The 24,665-nt window shown below is 39.5% G+C and overlaps 1 protein-coding gene across 3 annotated transcripts in view; it reads left to right on the top strand.

The window, feature by feature from the left end:
* Positions 1-24,665, top strand: part of GPCPD1 (glycerophosphocholine phosphodiesterase 1) — a 55,568-nt gene that overhangs the window by 25,106 nt on the left and 5,797 nt on the right. For 2 of the 3 annotated variants that reach the window (XM_021078049.1, XM_021078050.1), the window contains exons 8-19: positions 1,208-1,439; positions 4,342-4,504; positions 4,774-4,906; positions 5,502-5,556; positions 10,000-10,092; positions 11,194-11,271; positions 11,950-11,989; positions 14,521-14,582; positions 17,071-17,136; positions 18,748-18,884; positions 19,535-19,670; positions 20,079-20,239. In XM_021078049.1, coding sequence (XP_020933708.1) covers positions 1,208-1,439; positions 4,342-4,504; positions 4,774-4,906; positions 5,502-5,556; positions 10,000-10,092; positions 11,194-11,271; positions 11,950-11,989; positions 14,521-14,582; positions 17,071-17,136; positions 18,748-18,884; positions 19,535-19,670; positions 20,079-20,239 — 1,356 coding nt within the window. Of the gene's footprint in view, positions 1-1,207; positions 1,440-4,341; positions 4,505-4,773; positions 4,907-5,501; positions 5,557-9,999; positions 10,093-11,193; positions 11,990-14,520; positions 14,583-17,070; positions 17,137-18,747; positions 18,885-19,534; positions 19,671-20,078; positions 20,240-24,665 lie in introns of all 3 variants that reach the window. The other variant, XR_002340071.1, reaches the window with a different exon arrangement.

Raw genomic sequence — 24,665 nt, 5'->3', positions numbered from 1 at the left:
CAGTGATGTGGAATCCGAGCTGCGTCTGTAACCTACACCACAGCTCATGGCAACACCAGATCCTTAACTCACTGAGCAAGGCCAGGGATCAAACCCACAACCTCATGGTTCATAGGATTCGTTTCCGCTGCACCAGGACGGGAACTCCTTAGTTGACTTTTGGGCATTACAAATACTCTGTGCAACTAACTGCTTCTCATTGTGAGTAAACTAGTCTTTGTGACCCAATGGCTTGGGTAGCTCATCTTTTGTTTTCATTGCTGTAGGGTCTGTAAGAGCTTTAGACTCTCGGTCTATTTTTTTTGTTCATTTGTTTCATTAAGAAAGGTGCATACAGGAGTTCTCATTGTTGCTCAGTGGTAACGAACTTGATTAGTATCCATGAAGACATGGGTTTGATCCCTGCCCTCACTCAGTGCATTAAAGATCTGGCATTGCTATGGCGGTGGAGTAGGCTGGCAGCTGCAGCTTTGATTGCCCCTAGCCTGGGGACGTCCATCTACCTTGGATCCTTGTATGTGGAGCTTAAAAGACCAAAAAAAAAAAAAAAAAAGGTACATACAGGAACTTCCTTGTGGCACAGTGGGTTAAGGATCTGGCATTGCTACAGCTGTGGTGTAGGTTGCAACTGGACGACGGGTTCGATCCCTGGCCTGGGAACTTCAGTATATCTTGAGGCCAATAAAAAGGATTCATACATATAAATACACACACACACACACACACACACACACACCAGGCATACATATATGTATATATTTAATACAGTAGTTTTCTTTAGTAATTAAACTTAAAAATTTACACCTCCAACTCTAGCAGCCTTTTTTTAATGCACACTAACAGTATGTTTCAATTTTGTAATATATGTGTAAGAAATTTCTAACAAGAAATTGAGATAGCCAGTTATAAGTAGGATAATAGTAAATACCTCTTTAGATTCTTTAGATGTTAAAAAACCCAAAGAAATAATGAAAATAACCTTAGGCATAATGAGCGTTTAATACTTTGAAGTAATATGTGTAGATTAAAAACATTACTATTTTGTAAAATATAACTAATGCCTTAGCCTGTGGTATGTGCACTCTTTGTATAATGTTTTTGTTATTTGAAGATTTAACATATTCAGGGAAGCCTTTTTAACATTTAGGTAACATTTGTGTAAATTTTGCTCTTCCACGTTTTGCAGTTCATTATTTTTTCCATTCAGGGTAAAGCTGACACTCGAGGGTCTGGAGGAAGATGATGATGATAGAGTATCTCCCACTGTCCTTCACAAAATGTCCAACAGCCTGGAGATATCTTTAATAAGTGACAATGAGTTCAAGTGCAGGCATTCCCAGCCAGAGTGTGGGTATGGCTTACAGCCTGATCGTTGGACAGAATATAGTATACAGACAATGGAACCAGATAACCTGGAACTAATATTTGATTTTTTTGAGGTAAGTACATTTCCCTGAGGGGGGGGGAGAAAGAATGCAGGCTTGAGCTTGTTTTTACATATGTTTTGATTTTTGTTGTGGTCTAATTTGTGTAAATCCATGAGTCATATAAGTTTTTAGATATTTACTCTTCTCTGTACATTTTAGCAGATTTTAAAAACTTGGAGTTGACAGACCCAAGTACTACTAAATATAATTGAGAACTTCAGAACCGATGTTTCAAATATGACTGTATGTCTTGATGTCTGTGTCTGCTCTGAGTATAAATGACTTTTATCCAAAGTAACCTCCAGGTATGGGAGAAGGGCGGGCTGTGTGACCCTTGTGGGCAAACTGATGTTACTAAGTAGCATGATTGAGTCTCTTCACCATTGCAGTATGATTTATTGAAGGATTTTATTACAGGAGTTATAACTGGATTCTTTTTTGGATCTTTATTGATATTATAAATATGTAAGGAAAAATAGTTGGTATGACAGTTGTGCCTGGTTGTTCAGAATCTCTGCTGCCAACTTTCCAGAGCTACTTGGCACTGTCTAGCTTACTGGCCCAGTGATTCAGACGCTCCTCACAAATAATACTGGGTCCACCCCTAAGGTCCTTGCTCCATTGTGCCTGGCTGTTTGGTACTTCCGCTCCCATTTCCGCCAGATTAGAGTTTAAATCTTTGAGGGTAGGGAATATTCCCTGCCCAACAGTAGCATCTAGCTACTATTCCTTTAAACAGCAGACTTCAGGATCTGTTAGCACTCATTAAGTAATGCTTGTTACACGTAGTTATTGTAACAATCCTTTAATTGTTTAATCTGATAATGCCTTTTGACATAGCCTCTGTGAGTGGCTTTTTGGCTACCTTGCATTATACAGAATTTAAAGTATTTCCATTCAAAAAACTACATTTAAAAAAAACAGGGAGTGCCTGTTGTGGCTCAGCAGTAACGAACCTGACTAGTATCCATGAAGAAGCAGGTTCCTTCCTTGGTCCTGCTCAGTGGGTTAAGGATCTGGCGTTGCCCTGAGCAGTGGTATAGGTTGCAGACACAGCTCAATTTCAAATTGCTGTGGCTGTGTTGTAGGTTGGAAGCTGCAGCTCTGATTTGACCCCTCGCCTGAGAATTTCCATATGCCGCAGGTTCACCCTAAAAGTAAAAAAAAAGAAAAGAAAAAACCCTTAGAAGTTCCCTGGTGGCCTGGTGATTAAGGACTCCCAAGTTGTCACTTCTGTGGCTCAGGTCCAATCCCTGGTCTGCAAACCTCTGCATGACATGGGTACGGCAAAAACAAAGAAAAGAAAAACCCTATAATTATATGTCACTTGAGACTTTTTTTATAAAAAAAAGGCAGTTTTGGTTGAACATTTCCTTTTTTTTAATATCTACCTTGTAATAATCTCTTGAATAGTTTAACTTCCCTTTTATTTGGTTAGCAGTTTTGTTTATTATTTTATTTATTTATTTGTCTTTTTAGGGCCACACCTGTGGCATATGGAGGTTCCCAAGCTAGGGGTCAAATCAGAGCTACAGCTGCCAACCTACACCACAGCTCACAGCAATGCTGGATCTTTAACCCACTGAGCAAGGCCAGGGATCGAACCTACATCCTCATGGATACTAGTGGGGTTTGTTAACTGCTGAGCCATGACGGGAACACATGGTTAGCAGAATTACTAATGTATTCATAGACTAGACTGAAAGAAACACCCTGTGTAATCTCAAAGTGAATCTTTGGTGTCCTAGGGAGTTAATATCCCTCTGTCATTGTGTAGGTGCATTTTTAAAGGATAAAATGTACATTTAAAGTCACTACAGGTATATTTAAGACTTTGAATATAGAAGTACTTAGAAACTTTCAGTCAGTGCTTAAAATTTGCCAGTACATGTTAGAGGATCAGAAGTGCAAATCATCAGTTATGATTAATAAAGTAATACATAAACTCTTAAATATAGTATACATGAAATTTTTTTTTTTTTTTTTTTTTTTTTTTTTTTGTCTTTTTGCCTTTTCTAGGGCCGCACCCGTGGCATATGGAGGTTCCCAGGCAACGCGGGATCCAAGCTGCGTCTGCGACCTACACCACAGCTCACGGCAACGCCGGATCCTTAACCCACTGACCGAGGCCAGGGGTTGAACCTGCAGCCTCATGGTTCCTAGTTGGATTTGTTTCCGCTGAGCCATGATGGGAACTCCAAAATATTTTTGTATACCAAAGAAGATGTATATTACAACCAAGCTATCTAACGTACCTGAATATAAGTTTGATTGGATTTCTTATTGATCTTCCTCCCTATATTCTGAGTTATGTAAAGGTTGTCTTTTGATCTTTAAATGGAAAAAAAATTGTGTGTGTGTATATATACACGTGTGTGTGTGTGTGTGTGTGTGTGTGTGTGTGTGTGTATATGTATGCATGCTTTTTCGTGCTACACCTGCGACATATGGAGGTTCCAGGGTAAGGGTTGAATCAGAGCTACAGCTGCGGGCCTATGCTACAGCATTGTGGGATCCAAGCCACGTCTGTGACCTCCACCACAGTTCATGGCAATGCCGTATCCCCAACCCACTGAGCGAGGTCAGGGATTGAACTCAACATTCTCATGGATACGGACTGAATTCGTTTCCATGACACCATGAGGGAAACTCATATTTTTTCCTTTTTTGGCTGTTCCTGGGCCAAGGATCAGATCTGATCCACATTTGGAACCTACACAGCAGTTAATGGCAACACCAGATCCTTAACCCACTGTGCCAGGCCTGGGATCAAACCTGCATATCAGTGCTCCAGAGATGCTGCCAGTGCTCTTGTGCCACAGTGGAAACTCCTAAATGGAAAATATAAGAAAGTATAAGAATATATAAGTCTACAAGCGTAAGAATTTGAGTTATTCTTAACCTCATTTTCCAGGAAGATCTCAGTGAGCATGTCGTTCAGGGTGATGCTCTTCCTGGGCATGTGGGTACAGCATGCCTCTTATCATCCACTATTGCGGAGAGCGGGAAAAGTGCTGGAATCCTTACCCTTCCCATCATGAGCAGAAATTCTAGAAAAACAATAGGCAAAGTGAGAGGTAAGCCTGGCGAAGTGGGGTGGCCCTTTGCAAATAAACAAAGGTTAAGTTAGGATTTTAATTAGTTTCAGATTGAGCTTTTGAGAATGGTAAAAATAAGTTTTAGAATATTGACTAATACATTGAAGACATATCTAAGCTTTAAGTCTTGACTTGTTTTTTTTCTATTTGATAGATTAAGTTAGAGTGGCATTTAAGTGTAGTTGAGTTTATTGTGACCTTTTTAATGGTTTTCATTTCTTTCCCTTTTCATTTTTTTCTTGTAAAAGTTGACTATATAATTATTAAGCCATTACCAGGATATGGTTGTGACATGAAATCCTCATTTTCCAAGTATTGGAAGCCAAGAACACCATTGGATGTTGGACATCGAGGTGCAGGGAATTCTACAACAACTGCTCAGTAGGTTGAATATTTGTGTAATATTAATATTTGGTAGTGCATCCTTGATAAGTTTTTTTTTTTGTCTTTTTGCCTTTTCTAGGGCCGCTCCCGCAGCATATGGAGGTTCTCAGGCTAGGGGTCTGGTTGGAGCTGCAGCCATCAGCCTATGCCAGGGCCACAGCAGCTCAGGATCCTAGCGGCGTCTGCAACCTACACCACAGCTCACGGCAACGCTGGATCCTTAACCCACTGAGCAAGGCCAGGGATCAAACCCGCAACCTCATGGTTCCTAGTCGGATTCATTAACCACTGAGCCACAGCAGGAACTCCTGTTTTTTTCTTAGTTGATCACCTCACTTGGGGATGTCTGTCTTGGTATAGGATATGTCTGTATTCAATGTGTAAATACCTGTAGTCGTTAGAGCTTGAGTTATGGAATAAATGCCACACCAACCATGTTTGATGATCACAATCTTATATTGGGGTTTGGCAAAATTAACCTCAAAATAAAGAATAAGTAATGGATCCATGGTCAAAAATATAGGTGACTTCTTTATATTTTTTTATTTTCCTATGGTAATGAAAGGTATATTTCTGTATATTTCTGTTTCAGGCTTGCTAAAGTTCAGGAAAATACTATTGCTTCTTTAAGAAATGCTGCTAGTCACGTAAGTGGACGTTTTTTCTTTAAACAACTTTGGGCTATTGGTCCAAAGGTGGAAGAGTAAAGAGATTGTGGGTCTGGGAAGCTTTCTCCAGTATGCATTAATAGGGCAAAAGGGAGAATATGCTTCTTCTAAATATCTAAGTGAAGTATTTTTAGGCATTTGTATTTAAATTCATGGCGAAGATTAGGATTAAAACAAAGGAATCCTAAGCATCATTTTAAAATTAATTAGTTAGAGGTATAATTGATATATAATACATTAATTACATGTGTACAATATACTGATGCACAATTTTTAAATGTTATACTCAGTTTATAGCTGTTATAAAATATTGGATGTATTTCTTGTGCTGTAAAATATATCCTAGTAGATTATTTTGTTTAGATATAATTGCACATTTATTTATTATTTTTTTTTTGTCTTTTTGTCTTTTTAGGGCCGCAGCCATGGCATATGGAAGTTCCCAGGCTAGGGGTCGAATCAGAGCTGTATTTGCCAGCCTATACCGCAGCCACAGCCACGGGAGATCCAAGCTGTGTCTGTGACCTATGCCACAGCTCCCACTAAAGCCGGATTTTCAACTCACTGAGCGAGACCAGGGATTGAACCTGCCTCCTCATGGGTACTAGTCAGATTCATTTCCACTGAGCCACAACAGGAACTCCAGTATGTTTATTTTTATAGCATCACATTCCACAGGATTTGAGACAGCACGAAATTGAATCAGGATCTCTTTCACTTAAAGATGAAATTTGGCATGAGATATATGTATGTATATTTAACTGGGGAAAGCTACGCCCTCTAATAATTTGTGATAAGACATGATAGCTTTGGAGCTCCCTTGTGGCTCAGCAGTTAACCAGCCAAGTATCCATGAGGACATGGGTTTGATCCGTGGGTTAAGGATCTATCTAGTGTTGCTGTAAGCTGTGGTATAGGTTTCAGATATGGCTCAGATCTGGCGTTGCTGTGGCTGTGGTGTAGGCCGGTAGCTGTAGCTCCAATTCTACCCCTAGCCTGGGAACCTCCCTGTGCTGTGGGTTTGGCCCTAAAAACACACACACATGCACACAAAAGACATGATAACTTAGTGGGAATATCTGTTGTAAGAAACTTCCAAGGGAATAATGCTATAGACCTTTTATTAATGGCTGTCCTCAAGAAATTTTTGGTTAAGAACGTCTCTCTTTTTTTTTTTTTTTTTTTTTTTTGGTCTTTTGTCTTATTCGGGCTACACCTGGAACATATGGAAGTTCCCAGACTGGGAGTGGAATTGGCGCTACAGCTGCCAACCTACTCCACAGCTTACAGCAATGCTAGATCCTTAACCCATGAGTGAGGCCAGGGATCCAATCCTCATCCTCAGATTTGTTAACCACTGAGCCACCATGGGAACTCCCAAGAATGTCATTTTTTTCTTTTCCTGTTTAACAAGGGCTTGTCCTTTTTCACTCTTAAAATCCCATTCCTCCTGGTTTGCTGTGACCCAAATAGAGGAGCCCAAAACAGGGATCTGGAAGTTATGCTGCCTTTTTTTCTTTATTTTTTTAGGGCCACACCCGTGGCATATGGAGGTTCCCAGGCTAGGGGTCTAATTGGAGCTGTAGCAGCTGGCCTACACCACAGCCGCAGCAATGCCAGATCCGAGCTGCTACTGCAACCTACACTGCAGCTCACGGCAATGCCAGATCCTTAACCCACTGAGTGAGGCCAGGGATCGAAACTGAAACCTCATGGTTCCCAGTCGGATTCATTTCCACTGTGCCACAACAGGAACTCCTGAAATTATGCTGCTTTTAATGCACTTTTTATATTTATTTTTTCAATTTTGCTTTTTTCTTGTAGTTGATTTACAGTGTTCTCTCAATTTTTGCTGTACAGTAACATGACTCAGTTATACATACGTATACATTCTTTTTCTCACATTATCCTCTATTCTGTTCCTTCACAAGTGATGAGATGTAGTTCCTTGTGCTATATAGCAGGATCTCATGACTTATCCACTTACTTATTTTATGCATAGTAATTTATACCTTTTAATCCCCTACTGCTATATGGCCCCTTTCCTCTTCCCTCTTCTCACTGGTAACCACTAGTTTGTTCTCTGTATCTGTCTGTGAATCTATATCTTTTTTGTCTTATTCACTAATTTATATATATATATATTTTTAGTGCCATGCATACAGCATATGAAAGTTAGAGGTCTAATAGGAGCTGCAGCTGCCAGCCTATATATATTTTTAGTGCCATGCATACAGCATATGAAAGTTAGAGGTCTAATAGGAGCTGCAGCTGCCAGCCTACGCCACAGCCACAGCAATGCCAGATAGTTAACCCCCTGAGTGAGGCCAGGGATCTTACCTGCAACCTCATGAACACTTGTCAGGTTTTGTTACTGCTGAGCCACAACGGAAATTCAATTTTTATATTCTTTAGATTCCACAGACAAGTGTTATCGCACAGTATTTGTCTTTCTCTGACAAATTTGACTTATTTCACTTAGCACATTATCCTCCAAGTCCATCCATGTTACAGATGGCAAAATTTCATTCTTTTTTATGGCTGAGTAGTAGTCCATTGTGTGTATATACACGTATACACACCACATCTTTACCCATTCATCTGTTGATGGACACTTAGGTCGCTTCCATATATCTTAGCTATTATAAATAATATACTGCTGTGGACATTGGGGTACATTTATCTTTTCAAGTTAGTCTTTTTTTTTTTTTTTTCTTTTTTCCCAGTTATATACCTAGGAATGAAATTGCTAGGATACATGGTAGTTTCAATTTAGTTTTTTGTTTGTTTTTTTGTTTGTCTTTTTGCCTTTTCTAGGGCCATGCCCATGGCACATGGAGGTTCCCAGGCTAGGGGTTGAATTGGAGCTGTTGCTGCCAGCCTAAGCCAGAGCGACAGCAACTCGGGATCCGAGCCACGTTTGCACCCTATACTGAAGCTCATGGCAACACTGGATCCTTAACCCACTGAGCAAGGCCAGGGATCGAACCTGCAAACTCATGGTTCCTAGTCGGATTCGTTAACCACTGCACCACGATGGGAACTCCCCATTTTCGTTTTTTTGAGAAACCTTCACATTGTTTTCCACAGTGACTATACCAGTTTACATTCCTGCCACAGTGTAGGAGGGTTCCCTTTCTCCACATTTGTTATTTGTGTTCTTTTGGTGATAGCCATTCTGACAAGTGTCAGGTGGTATCTCTTTGTGGTTTTGATTAGTATTTCCCTGATGATTGGTGATGTAGAGCATCCTTTCATGTTACTTGACCATCTGCATTTTCTCTTTGCAAAAATGTCTCTTCAGTTCTGCCCATTTACTGATTTTTTTTTTTTCTTCTTTTTTGGCCACCCTGTGGCCTGTGGAGTTCCTGGGCCAGGAAATAGCTCTTGCTGCAGCAGTCGCATCGGTTGCAACTGTGGCTCAGATACAGTCCCTGGCCCGAGAACCATATGCCATGGGGCAGCCCAAAAAGGAAACAAAACCATACAAAACTTTAAGTATATTTGTGTTCACCTTCTGTTTCAGCTTCTGTTGGCAAATTTGGCATGTGCTTCATTCTCCTTGCCCATTTCTGCTTTCTCTATCTTTTCAGGAGAAGTTAGTTTCTTTCCTTATCTGATTGAGGTTTTATTTTTTTAAAAAAAAGCTATAAAGTGTGCCACACAAGTGCAGCAAGGAGCAGAGTAGAGACTGCAGTTTAATCTTGTTCCCACCTCACCTTTGAAGTTTTGCTGTCCAGTTACAGTGTGCAGGGGTAGCAAGAGGCAAAGTAACAAGCCATGCTCCAGGCTCCTCTTAGGCTCTATTTCTGCTAGTAGTAGCAGAAGAAGAGGTGACACTTGTGGAATTCGTAACTGCCCCAGAGGGAACCCGGGGTGTATTCCAGTGGGATCAGTGCCTATTTTTTTTGCCAGGAAAAAATATCTGTGCTCTTGCAAAACAAATTACAATTGTTTTATGAGAAGAAATTACTTTTAGAAAAAAAACATGAAGTATAACCTTAAAGAATTCATGAAGTTTTTTTTTTTTTTTTTTTGGACAGGTCAATAATTTTATAGCAAATAGCAAATTTCTCATGTCCTCCTCATTTTATTTATTTATTTATTTATTTTTGCTTTTTTTGGGCTGCACTCTCGTTATATGAGGTCCCCAGGCTAGGGGTCTAATTGGAACTACAGCTGCGGGCCTATGCTACAGCCACAGCAATGCCAAATCCGAGCCCAAGTCTACAAACTACACCACAGCTCATGGCAATGCCGGATCCTTAACCCACTGAGCAAGGCCAGGGATGGAACCCGAAACCTCATGGTTCCTAGTCGGATTTGTTTCCACTGCACCATGATGGGAACTCCTTGTCCTTCTGGTTTTAGATATATTGTTGGCCAGATAATATTTTTCAAGTACTTGTTTATTTTTTTCAGGGTGCAGCCTTTGTAGAATTTGATGTTCATCTGTCAAAAGATTTTGTGCCTGTGGTATATCATGATCTCACCTGTTGTTTGACTATGAAAAAGGTATGTTGAAATTCTTTTATTTTAACCTCTAATGCAGGTGGATAAAAGGTTTAACAACAAGGAAGATATATATACACATACTGTGTACCATTTTATATAAGGCATTGAGCATCTGTGGATTTTAGTATTTTGTGAGGGGTCCTATAATCGATCCTCTGCAGATACTCATAGATGACTGTACGTTTATTTATTAAATAGAGTTGGTTAGTTCATTTTCTTCATGAATCCAATTCTTTCTTCTCTCAGACTCCTACAACATCAAGAGAGAGAAAAAGGAGACAGGAATATTAATTTTCTAGAGTAGGGTCTCTGTCTTGCTGAATTTGCCAAGGACATTCCAGGTGGTTTCTGTATCGTCAGCCATTGACCCTGTATTGAGGTGGGACAGGAAGCTGTCAAGAGTGTTCTCTAGGCTCCCTTGTAGTTCTGTATCCAGCTCTTTCTCAAGTTAATAGGCTTATATGATTTCGCTTAAGTGGAAAGAGCCGTGGTAAAAAATAAAGTTGAAGAAGTACTTTGGAGCCTAGATAGTGGAGGGCTTCAGGGGTTTGGACTTAGGAACAATGGAAATAAAGGCTTTTGAGCCAGGTAGGGAATCATTCGGAACTAAACTTCCAGTTGAATATTTTGAAACCTGATGTATGGGTGTAAGAGCAACTTGAGACTAGAGGCAAGGGGAGTGGTAACCCGGGCCAAAGGTTACAATAAGCCTAAACTAGAATAGAGACAATGAGAAGGAAGAAGAGGGCATGATGGAGGAGAAAGTCTAGAAAGAGATTTGAAAATACATGTAATTTATTAAAATTGTAATGGCTGTTGTGCAAACATAATTGTTATATAGTGTTTGGACTTCTTTATACAAATTAATTAGCTGATTTCTCAGGGAGGCTTCATTTGGCATTTTCTTTAAAACTGCGTTGCGTATCATTTCCATTGAGTTAATCTAAAGTTAAGGCTGATGCTGAGAAAACTAGACAGCTTACATGTAAAAGACTGAAATTAGAACATTACCCAGTACCAGATACAAAAATAAGGCCTGTCTTGAATAAACAGTAATAATTTGGGGCCAACTTTTCTCTCCCTTTCTCTCTCTTTTAACAGAAATTTGATGCTGATCCAGTTGAATTATTTGAAATTCCAGTAAAGGAATTAACATTTGACCAACTACAGTTGTTGAAGGTAGTAATAATAGCATAAAATATAAATTATCTTTTAGTAAAATATAAATTACCTGTTTGTACTTGTCTTTGTATCGTGATGTCTTTGCACATTTGGATGACTACACACACACACACACACACCACACACACACACACACACACACACACACAGCATGCGTAGAGTTTATGTTTTGGTTTTCTGTTCTATTATGCAGAACGGGTATCAGCTAATCCACCTTCCCTTCTTTAACAATTTCCGTGGACCCCATTGGTTTTTGCTTTTGTGAAGGAGCTGGGTTATAAGTCTTTATAGGCCATAGGGGCTAGCCATAATCTTAGATTGTCTCTGGTCTGTTTTAGCGTTTTATAATTTTACACTTGGCCTTTTATGTTATTGTTGGTTTTTATACCTATGCTATTATCTAAGATCCTTGTGTATTTTTCCATAATGTTACATGATCCCTCTTCCTATTCTCGTTAGATACCTAAATCCCTACTTGGGTATTTGATCATGATCTTATATGTATGTATAATATTAAATATATACATCAGTAAGTGTTTATTATTAAAGTTATTATTATTAAATAATTCTGTATTTTATAATTTTCTCTAAATAGCTTTTCAAGTTATAATTCTGTTAACCATATCTCCATAAACTAACACCTTTTTTTCTGATTGCATTTTGGGCATTTTCTAGCTCACTCATGTGACTGCACTGAAATCTAAGGATCTGAAAGGTATGTACCAATATGAAAACACTGTTTTCATTTCATAGTTAGCGTGTATAGAGTATTTCCTTATCCATTTTTAACTTACTTTTGGTGACCTTAATATAACACTGAGTTATATAAATGTAATTTTGTCATGAAGTGTTTATGTATTGAAATGCGCCTATGACATGTGTATATAGTAAGCATGTTTCTTTACTTTTATGGATTTGATGATTAAAATTCTTTATCATTTTCTACCTGTCAATCTTTCCAGACATCCTTAAGCATTACAAAGTACAGAATATATCAGGTAGAGAATGGCTCCAGAACCAGGAGTTTGAATCTCAAGCAGGTTACTTTATTTAACCACTCTGTGCCTCAGTTTCCTCACAGCTTGTCCCTTTTTTTTGCTTTGTAGGGCTGCACCCATGATATATGGAAGTTCCAAAGCTAGGGGATGAATCAGAGCTACAGCTGCTGGCTTACGCCACAGCCATAGCAACACAGGTTTCAAGCCGTGTCTGCAGTCTAAACCACAGCTCACAGCAACACCAGATCCTTAACCCACTGAGCAAGGCCAGGAATCAAACCCACAACCTCATGGTTACTAGTCAGATTTATTTCTGCTGAGCCACAGCGGGAACTGCCTCAAAGTCTGTCCTGTCTTAAAAATCCCTTGTATGGAGTTCCTATTGTGGCACAGTAGAAACAAATCTGTTTAGTAACCGTGAGGTTATGGGTTTGATCCCTGGCCTCACTCAGTGGGTTATGGATCCGGTGTTGCTGTGAGTTATGGTGTAGCTCACAGACACAGCTTGGATCTGGTGTTGCTGTGGATGTGGCATAGCCTGAGCAGTGGTAGCTCTGATTCGACCCCTAGCTTGGGAACCTCCATATGCCTCGGGTGCAGCCCTAAAAAGACAAAAAAAAAAAAAAAAAAAAAATCCCTTTGTAATTCCACTTTACTTTCTACGCCCATAGAACTTAATGATTGTCTGTCTGTTTTGGCCGCATTCTGGTGCATGTGGAAGTTCCTGGCCCAGTGATTGAACTTCTGCTATAGCAGAGGCCCAAAGTGCTATAGCAACACCACCACATCCTTAATCCTCTGTGCCACAAGAAGGCACAGTGTGTCATTTTTTTTTAACCCTTTATATTTGTGTAATGTTCTGTCTCTTCCACTAGAAAGTTAGGGGAAATGGTTTTATATTCCCTAAGACATTTATAATACTCTGCATAGAGTAGGTACTCATTACATGTTTATCTGTAGTTACCACAACAGGATAGTTACAGTGCCTTTATGAAGAAATTGTAAGGTACCAAAGACTCCAAAGAGTATCCCCAGAGCATAAATATGGCTTTACAAGCTAGTAGATATAGTTCATAACTCTTTAGAGTAAAATCAATTTTACCTTTATTTCTCTAGAAAATTTTACACTATTTAGTTTTTGAATTATAATGCAAAGGGTTGGTTTTTGACTGTTTTGGTTTTTGGTTTTGGGGTTTGTTTTTTTTGTTTGTTTGTTTGTTTTGTTTTGTTTTTGTCTTTTTAGGACTGCACCCGAGGCCTATGGAGGTTCCTAGGCTAGGGTTAAGTCAGAGCTGTAGCCGCTGGCCTACACCATATAGCCACAGCAACTCGGGATCCGAGCCACATCTGCAACCTATACCACGGCTCATGGCAACTCTGGATCCTTAACCCACTGAGAGGGGCCAGTGATCAAACCCGAGTCCTCATGGATAGTAGTTGGGTGTATTAACCACTGAGCCATGACGGGAACTCCTGGGGAGGTATTTTTTAAAAAGTAATGATGCTAAATTTTTTTTTCTCTTTTGGAAAAAATTCTTATGTGCCTTGCCATAATTGATTCTTGGATTAAATGGTGATGTTAACAAAGACAGAGTAGTACCTGTATACTCTCTTAATTTCTAACTTCTGAGCTGATTTTGCTATTTCAAATAGATTTTTATTTTATTTTATTTGGTCTTTTTGCCATTTCTAGGGCCACTCCCACGGCATATGGAAGTTCCCAGGCTAGGGGTCTAATCAGAGCTGTAGCCGCCAGCCTACGCCACAGCCACAGCAACTTGGGATCCGAGCCGCGTCTGTGATCTACACCACAGCTCACGGCAACACCGGATCCTTAACCCACTGAGCAAGGCCAGGGATCGAACCTGCAACCTCATGGTTCCTAGTCGGATTCGTTAACCACTGAGCCACAATGGGAACTCCTTCAAATAGATTTTTAAGTAGAAGTCGCAGTCTTTAATTGAGGAATTAAGGACCGTTCGTGACTTTTTTTGGAAAGTATATTACACGTTTTATAAGAAAATAACCACTGTTGAGGTCATAAACTATGGTGACCTATTAATTTTGTAAAGTAGTCTAAATAAAGGTTGCCTGCTTTGAAAATGGGGGTTTTGGAGGTTAAAATTAGTAAGTACAAGAAAGAATCTCATGACTATTTCAGCATTTTTTGTCCTCTAAAAATTTAGGGAAAGGTGTTAAGCAATAAAATGGCATTTTATCTACTGAGTTTTTGTGATTTAAATTTCAGAATCTGTGGTTGAGGAAGAAAATTCTCTTTCTGAAAATCAGCCATTTCCTTCTCTTAAGATGGTAAGTTCCTTAAGAAAACTAGAGCAAGGTTATCATTAATTCTGCTATAGCTTAATAATTTATTTTGGTTTCTTAAATGGACACCTAAAAAGGCCAATTTGTATAGTGTAAAAGACAACATTAATGTAAACTTACCATACTTGTTGCTTTTTATTTTTTTGGTCTTTTTTTCCCATTTCTTGGGCCGCTCCTATGGCATATGGAGGTTCCCAGGCTAGGGGTCAAATCGAAGCTGTAGCCACCGGCCTGCACCACAACCACAGCAACGTGGGACCCGAGCCGCATCTGTGATCTACACCGCAGCTCACAGCAACGCTGGATCCTTAACCCACTGAGTAAGGCCAGGGATCGAACCTGAAACCTCATGGTTCCTAGTCGGATTTGTTAACCACCAAGCCACGATGGGAACTCCACTTGTTGCTTTTTAAAGAAGATACATTCTTTTATCTTTTTTCTTTTTCGGGCTCACCTATGGCATATGAAGTTCCCAGACTAGTGGTCAAATCAAAGCTGCAGATGCCAGCCTATACCACAGCCACAACCACCAGCCTACACCACAGCTCACTGCAACGCTGGATCCTTGACCCACGGAGCTTGGCCAGGGATGGAACCGTCATGCTTATGGATACTAATTGGGTTTGTTACTGCTGAACCACAATGGGAACTCCTGCTTTGTTTATTTTTTAAGCATAAAAGTCAGACAGATATTTAAGCGTGGTCAAGGCAAAATGAATTTGAATAGCTGATGCTTTAACTTCAATTATTTCTAAAGTTTAAAAATCACTTAACATATTTTTATAATAGGAAATTAAAAAACAGTGTGGTGTAGGTCACATACGTGGCTCGGATCCTGAGTTGCTGTTGTGGCATAGGCTGGCAGCTACGGCTCTGATTTGACCCCTAGCCTGGGAACTTCCATATGCTGCACTCGGGATCCTAAAAAGAAGCAAGAAAATAAAAAATAAACTAAACAAATCGGGGGTTCCCATTGTGGATCAGCCAGTAACGAACCTGACTAGTATCCCTGAGGATGCGGGTTTGATCCCTGGCCTTGGTCAGTGGATTAAAGGATCCAGAATTGCCATGAGCTGTGGTGTAGGTCACAGACGAAGACCAGATCCCACATTTTTGTGACTGTGGCATAGGCCCACGGCTACAGCTCCTATTCAACCCCTGGCCTGGGAACTTCCATATGCTGTGGATATGTCCCTAAAAGATAAAACTAGAAAATAAAGTGGAAAAAAAAAAAAAAAAAAACTAAACAAATCAGTGGTTTGTATGTTAATAGCCAAGCTTTATGTTTTAGATTGCATTTTCTAGTTTTGCTGCCCAGATGGTCTTATTGCAAACCAAATAACTTAGTTTAGACATCTTTTTTTTTGTCTTTTTGCCTTTTCTAGGGCCACTTCCGAGGCATATGGAGATTCCCAGGCTAGGGGTCTAATCGGAGCAGCAGCCACCGGCCTACGCCACAACCACAGCAACTCGGGATCCGAGCCGTGTCTACAACCTACACCACAGCTCATGGCAACGCCAGATCCTTAACCCACTGAGCAAGGCCAGGGATCGAACCTGCAACCTCATGACTCTTAGCCGGATTCGTTAACCACTGTGCCACGACGGGAACTCCTAGACACCATATTATTTGTTCATTTTTGTCAGTATAGCCTTATTTATGAGCCCCTTTAATTTGGAAATAAAATCTTTCCAGTGTGTTATCGCCATAGTATTAGCATACCACTTCAGAAGAGCACGCTAGAAATCATGGTTTTTCATATAACCATATTTTATTTATTTATTTATTTATTTATTTGCCTTTTCTAGGGCCACTCCTGTGGCATATGGAGGTTCCCAGGCTAGGGGTCTAATTGGAGCTGTAGCCACAGCCACAGCAACGCCAGATCTGAGCCACATCTGCGAACCACACCACAGCTCACAGCAACGCCGGATCCTTAACCCAGGATCCTTAACCCACTGAGCGAGGCCAGGGATTGAACCCACAACCTCATGGTTCCTAGTCGGATTTGTTAACCACTGTGCCACGATGGGAACTCCTCATACAACCATATTTTAGTAGATTGAAATACCTGAATGCAAATCAGAAAAACATAACAAATGTCTTTTTCAATTCATGTGGTTGCTTATCTTATTACTGCTCACTTTAGATGTTTAGTAGTATTATGAAAAGGTTTTGGGGTTAAGGTTCATTCTTTGTGGTTATTATTGATCAGTTACTACAGATACTGCTATAGACTAATGCTTTTGACTTTCTTAACTAATTCATCAACCAGGTTGTTTGTCATTTTGAGTATAAGAAAAGATAATAATTTATGCTGAATATCTAAATAAAACATTTTATACTTACAAGTGATCTATTTTTCTTAGACTGTTTTTTATAATAGATCTGTTTTTCTTTTTTCCTTCTTTCTTTACCATTCATCTCACCAAAAAATGAAACAAAATTTTCCACCAACAAACAAAACTCTAGGTTTTAGAGTCTCTGCCAGAAGATGTAGGGTTTAACATAGAAATAAAATGGATCTGCCAACAAAGGGTAAGTCATTCTCTGTGTTACGGCTTCTTCTTCGTTCCTGTTCTTTCTTTAAATGCATTCATTACTATCTCTTTGTTTTAATGGAATAAGTGAAAGAGAAATCTTACTGTGTCTTTTTCCAGCAAGTACAGTGCTTATTGCACCTTTTAGACAAAGCACATCTTACATGAGTACTTAAAAGTAGTAATGGTGTAATAGACCTTCCAGTTTACACGTCTCTTGTTTACATTAATATGGATGGTGTCTGGGCCTACTTACAAAGTGAGCAGTGAGAACTCCAGGAACTTTATGACACTAATGAAATACTTTTCTTATCCCCCATCTCAATATGTACCTTAAATAATTTCCTAAGCAGTTTTCTTTTAAGTGACAGTAGCTAATAATAACTAGGACAAGAAATTTCTGCAGACCTGGTTTTAAATCACTCTGAAGTTTAGTCATCCTTTTGTTCAAGAGTTATTTATTGAAAAGCTGCTAAGGGCCGGTCAGTTTTATTGTGCTGTGGTTAAGTAGTGAAGAAAATAGAATAAAGCCTTGCCTTTCTGAAACTTAACAGTCATCTAGTTGAGGAAAAGAACTAATTATTGGACGTTATCAGATGAGGAAGTGCGTAAATGGATAGGATGCATGGTAAGAGGATTGGTTGGGTAGGGGGTATAGGAAGTAGTTAATTCAGAAACCATGATTTAGGTAGTGGGAGCAGTAGCCTGGTGTTTGGATCAGAATAATCCATAACTGCTCTTAAATCATGTCTTCCAAGTAGCTGTTTATGATAAGCTGGTCCTGCCTAACAAATAGCATGTAAGTGCCAGCCTACACCACAGCCACAGCAGTGTCAGATCTGACCTGTGTCTGTGATCTACACCACAGCTCATGGCAACGCTGGATCTGTAACCCACTGAGTGAGGCCACGGATCAAACCCATGTCCTTCTGGATACTCATTTTACTTCTGAGCCACAAAAGGAACTTTTAAGAATAAATTTTTTTAACTGGTAATTCTTAATCACCAGGATTTTTTGAGTATTGAGTTAGCAAATGAAGTGGAGTCCTTGTAACCTCTCATAATATATGAAGATTGTGTAAAAATATTTTAGTCATAGTAGATTTCCTTTTTTTTTTTTTTTTTTTTTTTTTTTTTTTTTTTTTTTAGGGCTGCATCCACGGCATATGGAAGTTGCCAGGCTAGGGGTCAAATCACAACTACAGCTGCTGGCCTATGCCACAGCAACTCAGGAGCGTCAGCAGCTAAGCTGTGTTTGCAACCTGCACTGCAGCTCACGACAACTCCAGATCCTTAACCCACTGAGCGAGGCCATGGATCGAACCCGCATCCTCATGGATACTAGTTGTGTTCCTTTGCACTGCGCCACAACAGGAACCGGATTTCCAATTTCTAGGGTTTTAACTTTTATTTTTTTAACCTTATTAAAGCAAAGGTCTATTAATAATTGCTTTGGATATGTCTCCGTATCTAATTATGATAATAATTCACATAGGCCTTTGCTTTCTTCATCTTTTACGTAAGAGTTTACATAAGGTGTTCTCAAGATTTTTTTCTAACATTGTGATTCTAGAGTATTTAATGACTTTTGTTTTCCTGTTCCATTTAGGATGGAATGTGGGATGGTAACTTATCAACATATTTTGACATGAATATGTTTTTGGATATAATTTTAAAAACTGTCTTGGAAAATTCTGGAAAAAGGAGGATAGTGTTTTCTTCATTTGATGCAGATATTTGCACAATGTGAGTAATTATTTTCTCCTATACTCTTAGTCTTTAACTAGGACTTAGGTTACAGAGGTTGTAGCTGGGAGTGGGGAAGTTGCCCAGACTTCACCCTTGATTTGTCTTCTCGGTCCCATTATGTATACTCGTTACAGGCACATCCTCTGCACCCACTGGGTCATGCACCTCCTGCCTTGTGTTTCATTTTACAGGCACATAACATTCTTAGTGAATTGTAAGGCTTTCTTCTTGCCCATTTCTGAGAATATTTTAACTCCTACATAAAGTAATTTTTTTGACTTAAAGGCAATATATATTTAATTACCTCTCAGTAATGCGTATTCTTTTAAAAAATTTTGTATGTTTATATTTTTGGTAATTTTCTAAAATTTTAAAATGATAAATTATATCTCCTAAATGAAACTTTTTTTGTTTTGTTTTGTCTTTTCTAGGGCCGCTCCTGTGGCATATGCAGGTTCCCAGGCTAGGGGTCTAATCAGAGCTGTAGCTGCCAGCCTACACCAGAGCCACAGCAACGCAGGATCCTGAACCCACTGAGCCAGGCCAGGGATCGAACCTGCAACCTCATGGTTCCTAGTCAGATTCGTTAACCACTGAGCCATGGCAGGAACTCCAATGAAAAGTATTTTTTAAATTGTCTTCCATAGGGTTCGGCAAAAGCAGAACAAATATCCGATATTATTTTTGACTCAAGGGAAATCTGATATTTACCCTGAACTCATGGACCTTAGATCTCGGACAACCCCCATTGCAATGAGCTTTGCACAGTTTGAAAATCTATTGGTAAGCTATGTTTGCATTTTTTAATATGCATTTGTTTAAAAAAATGTTTTGGAGCACTAGCAAATACAGTTATATGTTAATTTACACATCTAAAAGGTTAGTTTTTGACCTGTGTATAATGAGAAGATAGCTCCACTTAAAATAAGGATGTTCAATCTCAGAATGAAAAGCAGTTAAATGACCAACAACAAAAAATTTCTTATAGGCCTAAGCCATTAAGTTCTGTAGTTTAGTTTTCTGAGTGGATTTTATGAATCATCTAAAATGGTTAGATTGTAAACTTGTTTGATGAAATTTTCTTTCCCTGTCCATTTTGCTTTGGAGAACACTGATCCTAGTGTATGACCATTTAAGCATTTGCAGTTAATAAGCTACTTTTTCTCAAGTAACTTATTTTTCTTCTTTTAGGGGATTAATGCACATACTGAAGACTTACTCAGAAACCCATCCTATATTCAGGAGGCAAAAGCTAAGGGACTGGTCATATTCTGCTGGGGTGATGATACCAACGATCCTGAAAACAGAAAGAAATTAAAGGAACTGGGAGTTAATGGTCTAATTTATGATAGGTATTTGTTTTTCATGAAAAATTTTCCTGGATTGTTTGAAAAAAAAGTAAAATTATAGTTCAGCCTGAGGTTTATCTTAACATTGATTTGTCAGTGGAACTTAAGAGTATACCACAGCCACTTCAAAAGCTTGTTAAAATTTCATGTGACTGGACGCCAACCCCAGTGTACTGATTCAGCTTGAGGGTAGAGGTGGCTGTCTGCCCTCGACCTCTTCTCTGTCTATACCAACTCTCTTGGTGATCTCGCCCAGTTCGGTGGGTTTTCATCCTTTTTATATATTCCCAAATATTTATCTCTGGCTCAGGCCTTTCCCCTAACTGCTGAACTTTTATATCCTGCTGTCAACACCTATTCTTCCTATATGCTTTTTGATTTAAATATAAATGACAACTGTCCAATTTCTCAACCCTGAGTCTTGCCATGACTTTTTTTTTTTTTTTTTTTTTTTTTTGCTTTTTAGGCCACACTCTCAGCATATGGAAGTTCCAAGGCTAGGGGCCGAATCAGAGCTGCAGCTGCTGGCCTACACCACAGCCACAGCAACGGGGATCCAAGCCACATCTGCAACCTACACCATAGCTCATGGCAGTGCCAGATCCTTTAACCCACTGGGCAAAGCCAAGGATTGAACCTGCATCCTTGTGGATAGTCTGGCTCGTTACTGCTGAGCCACAGAGGGAACTCCCTTGCATGACTCTTTTTTTTATCTCATACCCCAAATCTAGTCAGACAAAAAATATATTCTGAATCCTCCCCTCTTTTTCTCCACCACGCTGCATCATTTCTTTTTTTTTTTTTTTTTTTTTTTTTTTTTTTGTCTTTTCTAGGGCCGAACCTGTGGCATATGGAGATTCCCAGGCTAGGGGTCTAATCGGAGCTGCAGCCGCCAGCGTACACCACAGGCACAGCAACGCCAGATCCTTAACCCACTGAGCGAGGCCAGGGATCGAACCCGCAGCCTCATGGTTCCTAGTCAGATTCGTTAACCACTGAGCCACGATGGGAACTCCTGCATCATTTCTTATATGGATTATGGGAGTAACTTCCTCGCTGGTGATGGTCTGTACCCCTACTGTCCTTTGTCTATTATTAGAAAACAAGAGACTGAAAACTGAAGTTGGGTCATGTTACTGGTTAAAATTCTTTCATGGCTTTCCATCTCCAGGTATAAAAATCCCAGATCCTTACAAGGCCCTATGTGAACAGATTTCCTTACTCCTAATTGGCCTCTTGCTGTTTCTTTTCTGAGAAAGACTAAAATGTCACCTTCTCATTAAGACCTTCCTCTTTTTTTTTTTTTTTAAACTGTGACTGCACCATGTATGTTACCAGACCAGGGACCAAACACAAGCCTCAGTGGTGACCATGAGCTACATCAGTGACAGTGCTGAACTTTTAACCACTAAGTCACCAGGGAATTCCTTGAACATCCTAAATTAAATTAAAACATCTTCTCATAGCACAACTTTCCGACTTTTCTCTCCGTAGTATTTACCGCCATCTGGCATACCTATATATACATATTATATTTTACTTGTTTTCTCCCCAACCTCCTAACCCAGGTACACCCTCACAAGCATAAGCTCCGTGAGTGCAAGGCTTTGCCTGTTTTGTTCACTACTGTGAATCTCCAGAGATGAGAAGAATGATACAGTGTAGAATCTCAGATATTTATTGAACTGATCTTTTTTTTTTTTTTTTCTTTTTTAAATAAGCGTGCTGTCTGTTTAGGATGAGAAGGTGAGAGCTCAAAGATGATAAACTTGGTTAGTGTAAAGAAATTGTGGATGAGAAGGGATGTTGTTTACTCTCTTGAGGGCATTAGTTGGATTGCTAATACTTAAGCAGCATCATACAAAGGGATAACTTTTTATCAGGTCTACTTTAAAAAATACCCTGCTCTTGGATTCATTAGGTCACATTACTGTTTGTCCTTTAAAGTTATTTCACTTTCTTAATAAAGCTTTCCCTATTCTTCCCACTGTTTTGTCTGAATTAGTCTGATTTTAAAACTGCATCCCAGATAATGTCTGCCTTTTAAAAGTGTTTGGTTAATATTTCTTGGGCCGCTCCCGCGGCATATGGAGGTTCCCAGGCTAGGGGTCGAATCGGAGCTGTAGCCACTGGCCTACGCCAGAGCCACAGCAACGCGGGATCCGAGCCGCGTCTGCAACCTACACCACAGCTCACGGCAACGCCGGATCCTTAACCCACAAGCAAGGCCAGGGACCGAACCCGCAACCTCATGGTTCCTAGTCGGATTCGTTAACCACTGCGCCACGACGGGAACTCCCTGATTCATAGCTTTTTAAAAAAACAAACAAACAAAAAAAAGAATTGTTGATTTACAGTATTGTGCTTTGTAGCTCTTTTTAATAGACATTTTCAACTAATTAAAGGAGAAATAAAAATTTAAACTTAGAGTTTGATGGAAGTGCTGGCTTTACCAAAATCTTGATGGATGTTTCTTGGAGGAGGAGGAGGGTATGATTGCACATATTTTCAGGCAAGAAAAGTATATTATGAGGTTATATGTGTACCATGTATGACCTTGTAGGGATGTATAAATTTTAGTCAACTCCTTCATCTAAAGAGATTGCTTGGTTGTAGCCTAATACTGACAATACAGTGGAAAACAGCAAGATAGGATGTGATATTAGAAGCTGAAAAGAAAGTGAGTTTTTCCTGGCCCAGGGTCAACAAGAATTTAAAGGGGAAGCGTTGAGATGGATATGAGCAAGAGTGGTGCTTAAATTTCCCCTGACAGGAGATTTTGGTGAGGGCGGGCACCAGGGCAGGAGGGTGTGGAAGGTGATGCTGAGCTGGCCTGGCCCTGGGCCCCTTCCTGCTAGGGTTTGATGAGAGGTGGAAGGTTAGATTTGGTGTTTACTACCTGTGGAAGGTTTTTTTTTCTTTTGTTTTAATCAGAGAAGCTCCTATGTATATCTAGTGTGTGTGTGTGTGTGTGTGTGTGTGTACATGTATGCTTGTATGTACACACTTCAAATAGTTCTACAAGACTAACAATTAAAAAGTCCCTTACACCTGTCCCTTTCGTTGTCTCTACCTGAGTTCCTGTACCCTAATTTTTTTTAACTGTTTCATGTGGTACTTAGGTGCTTATGCTATTTTTTCTTTACCAAATTTAGACGTTATATAGAAAGTTTGAATGATTCAAAGTGTTCATTTTACATGAGGCAGGATTTTGATGTGTTTTAGTTTATGAGAAGCCAAATTGTTTTCTTTTACAAAGGCATTAACACAGATTTTACATTTTAATCATGGTTTTGTAATGTCTCACATAAGCTGCTGTGCTAGTTGCCAGTATTTGGGATTTTTGCATTTGTAGTTGAGTAAGATGGCCTTTAATTTACCTTTATCAAATGATTGTTTAATTTCGGCATGAGGATAATACTTGCTTCATAGAGTAAATTGGGCAGGGTTCCCTCTATCAAAAATGACTCTACTGAAATTATTTTAAAAATTCAGTAACAGAGACCGAGATTTAAAGAACATTATCTTAGATTTGAACCTCCTTGTATGCCCCTCTCTAATTCCATTACCTTACCTCCTCGCTCAGGTGTAACGACTGATTAGCAAATTATTACTCTTTTTTTTTTTGGTCTTTTTGTTTTTAGGGCCACACCTACAGCATATAGAGGTTCCTAGGCTAGGGGTCTAATCAGAGCTATAGCCACCAGCCTTCACCACAGCCACAGCAGTGCCAGATCTGAGCTGCGTCTGTGATCTACACCACAGCTCACGGCAACGCCAGATCCTTAACCCACTGAGCGAGGCCAGGGATTGAACCTGCAACCTCATGGCTCCTAGTCAGATTCGTTTCTGCTGCACCTCGACAGGAATTCCAAATTGTTACTCTCTTTACAAATTTTTTAAAAATTGTCTGTCACTAAACAATATAATTAGTTCTTCATGGCTTTAAGCCTTATTTGTACTCTTTTTCTACTTGTTACCTTCTTAAAATCAATCCAGTTACTACATATAGCTGTGATTTATTCATTTTCATGGCTGTATGACTCTACCACAATTTATTCTACTACTGGAGAATATTGAGGTGGTTGCCAAATTTTCGCTGTTACAGTGTTTGCTTTAAACATCATTGACCTGGTCTCCTACTGTACATGTATAAGTTTCTTTAAGGGCAGTGACTTTAAACCTTTTGACCCCATCCACTAGAAATAAAATGAAATTCATTCATTTTACATTGCAACCCGGTGCAGACACAGGTATGTAAAGTGAGTACCTGAAACTAAATTTAAAAGCTAATGCCCTTTGAATATTTTCTGCTTGTGTGTGTTCTTTTAAATGATGATTCATTGGCCTGCCCTTTTCTTAATGCTGGTCTTAATTTTCTGAACTGATTTTTGGGACCCACAAGGTCCAGCTCAGCATGCTAAGGCAT

This window comes from Sus scrofa, chromosome 17 (genome assembly GCF_000003025.6).
Source record: "Sus scrofa isolate TJ Tabasco breed Duroc chromosome 17, Sscrofa11.1, whole genome shotgun sequence".
Lineage (NCBI taxonomy): Eukaryota > Metazoa > Chordata > Mammalia > Artiodactyla > Suidae > Sus > Sus scrofa.
Note: the sequence above shows the minus strand (reverse complement) of the source record. Positions and strands in the feature narration are given on the sequence as shown.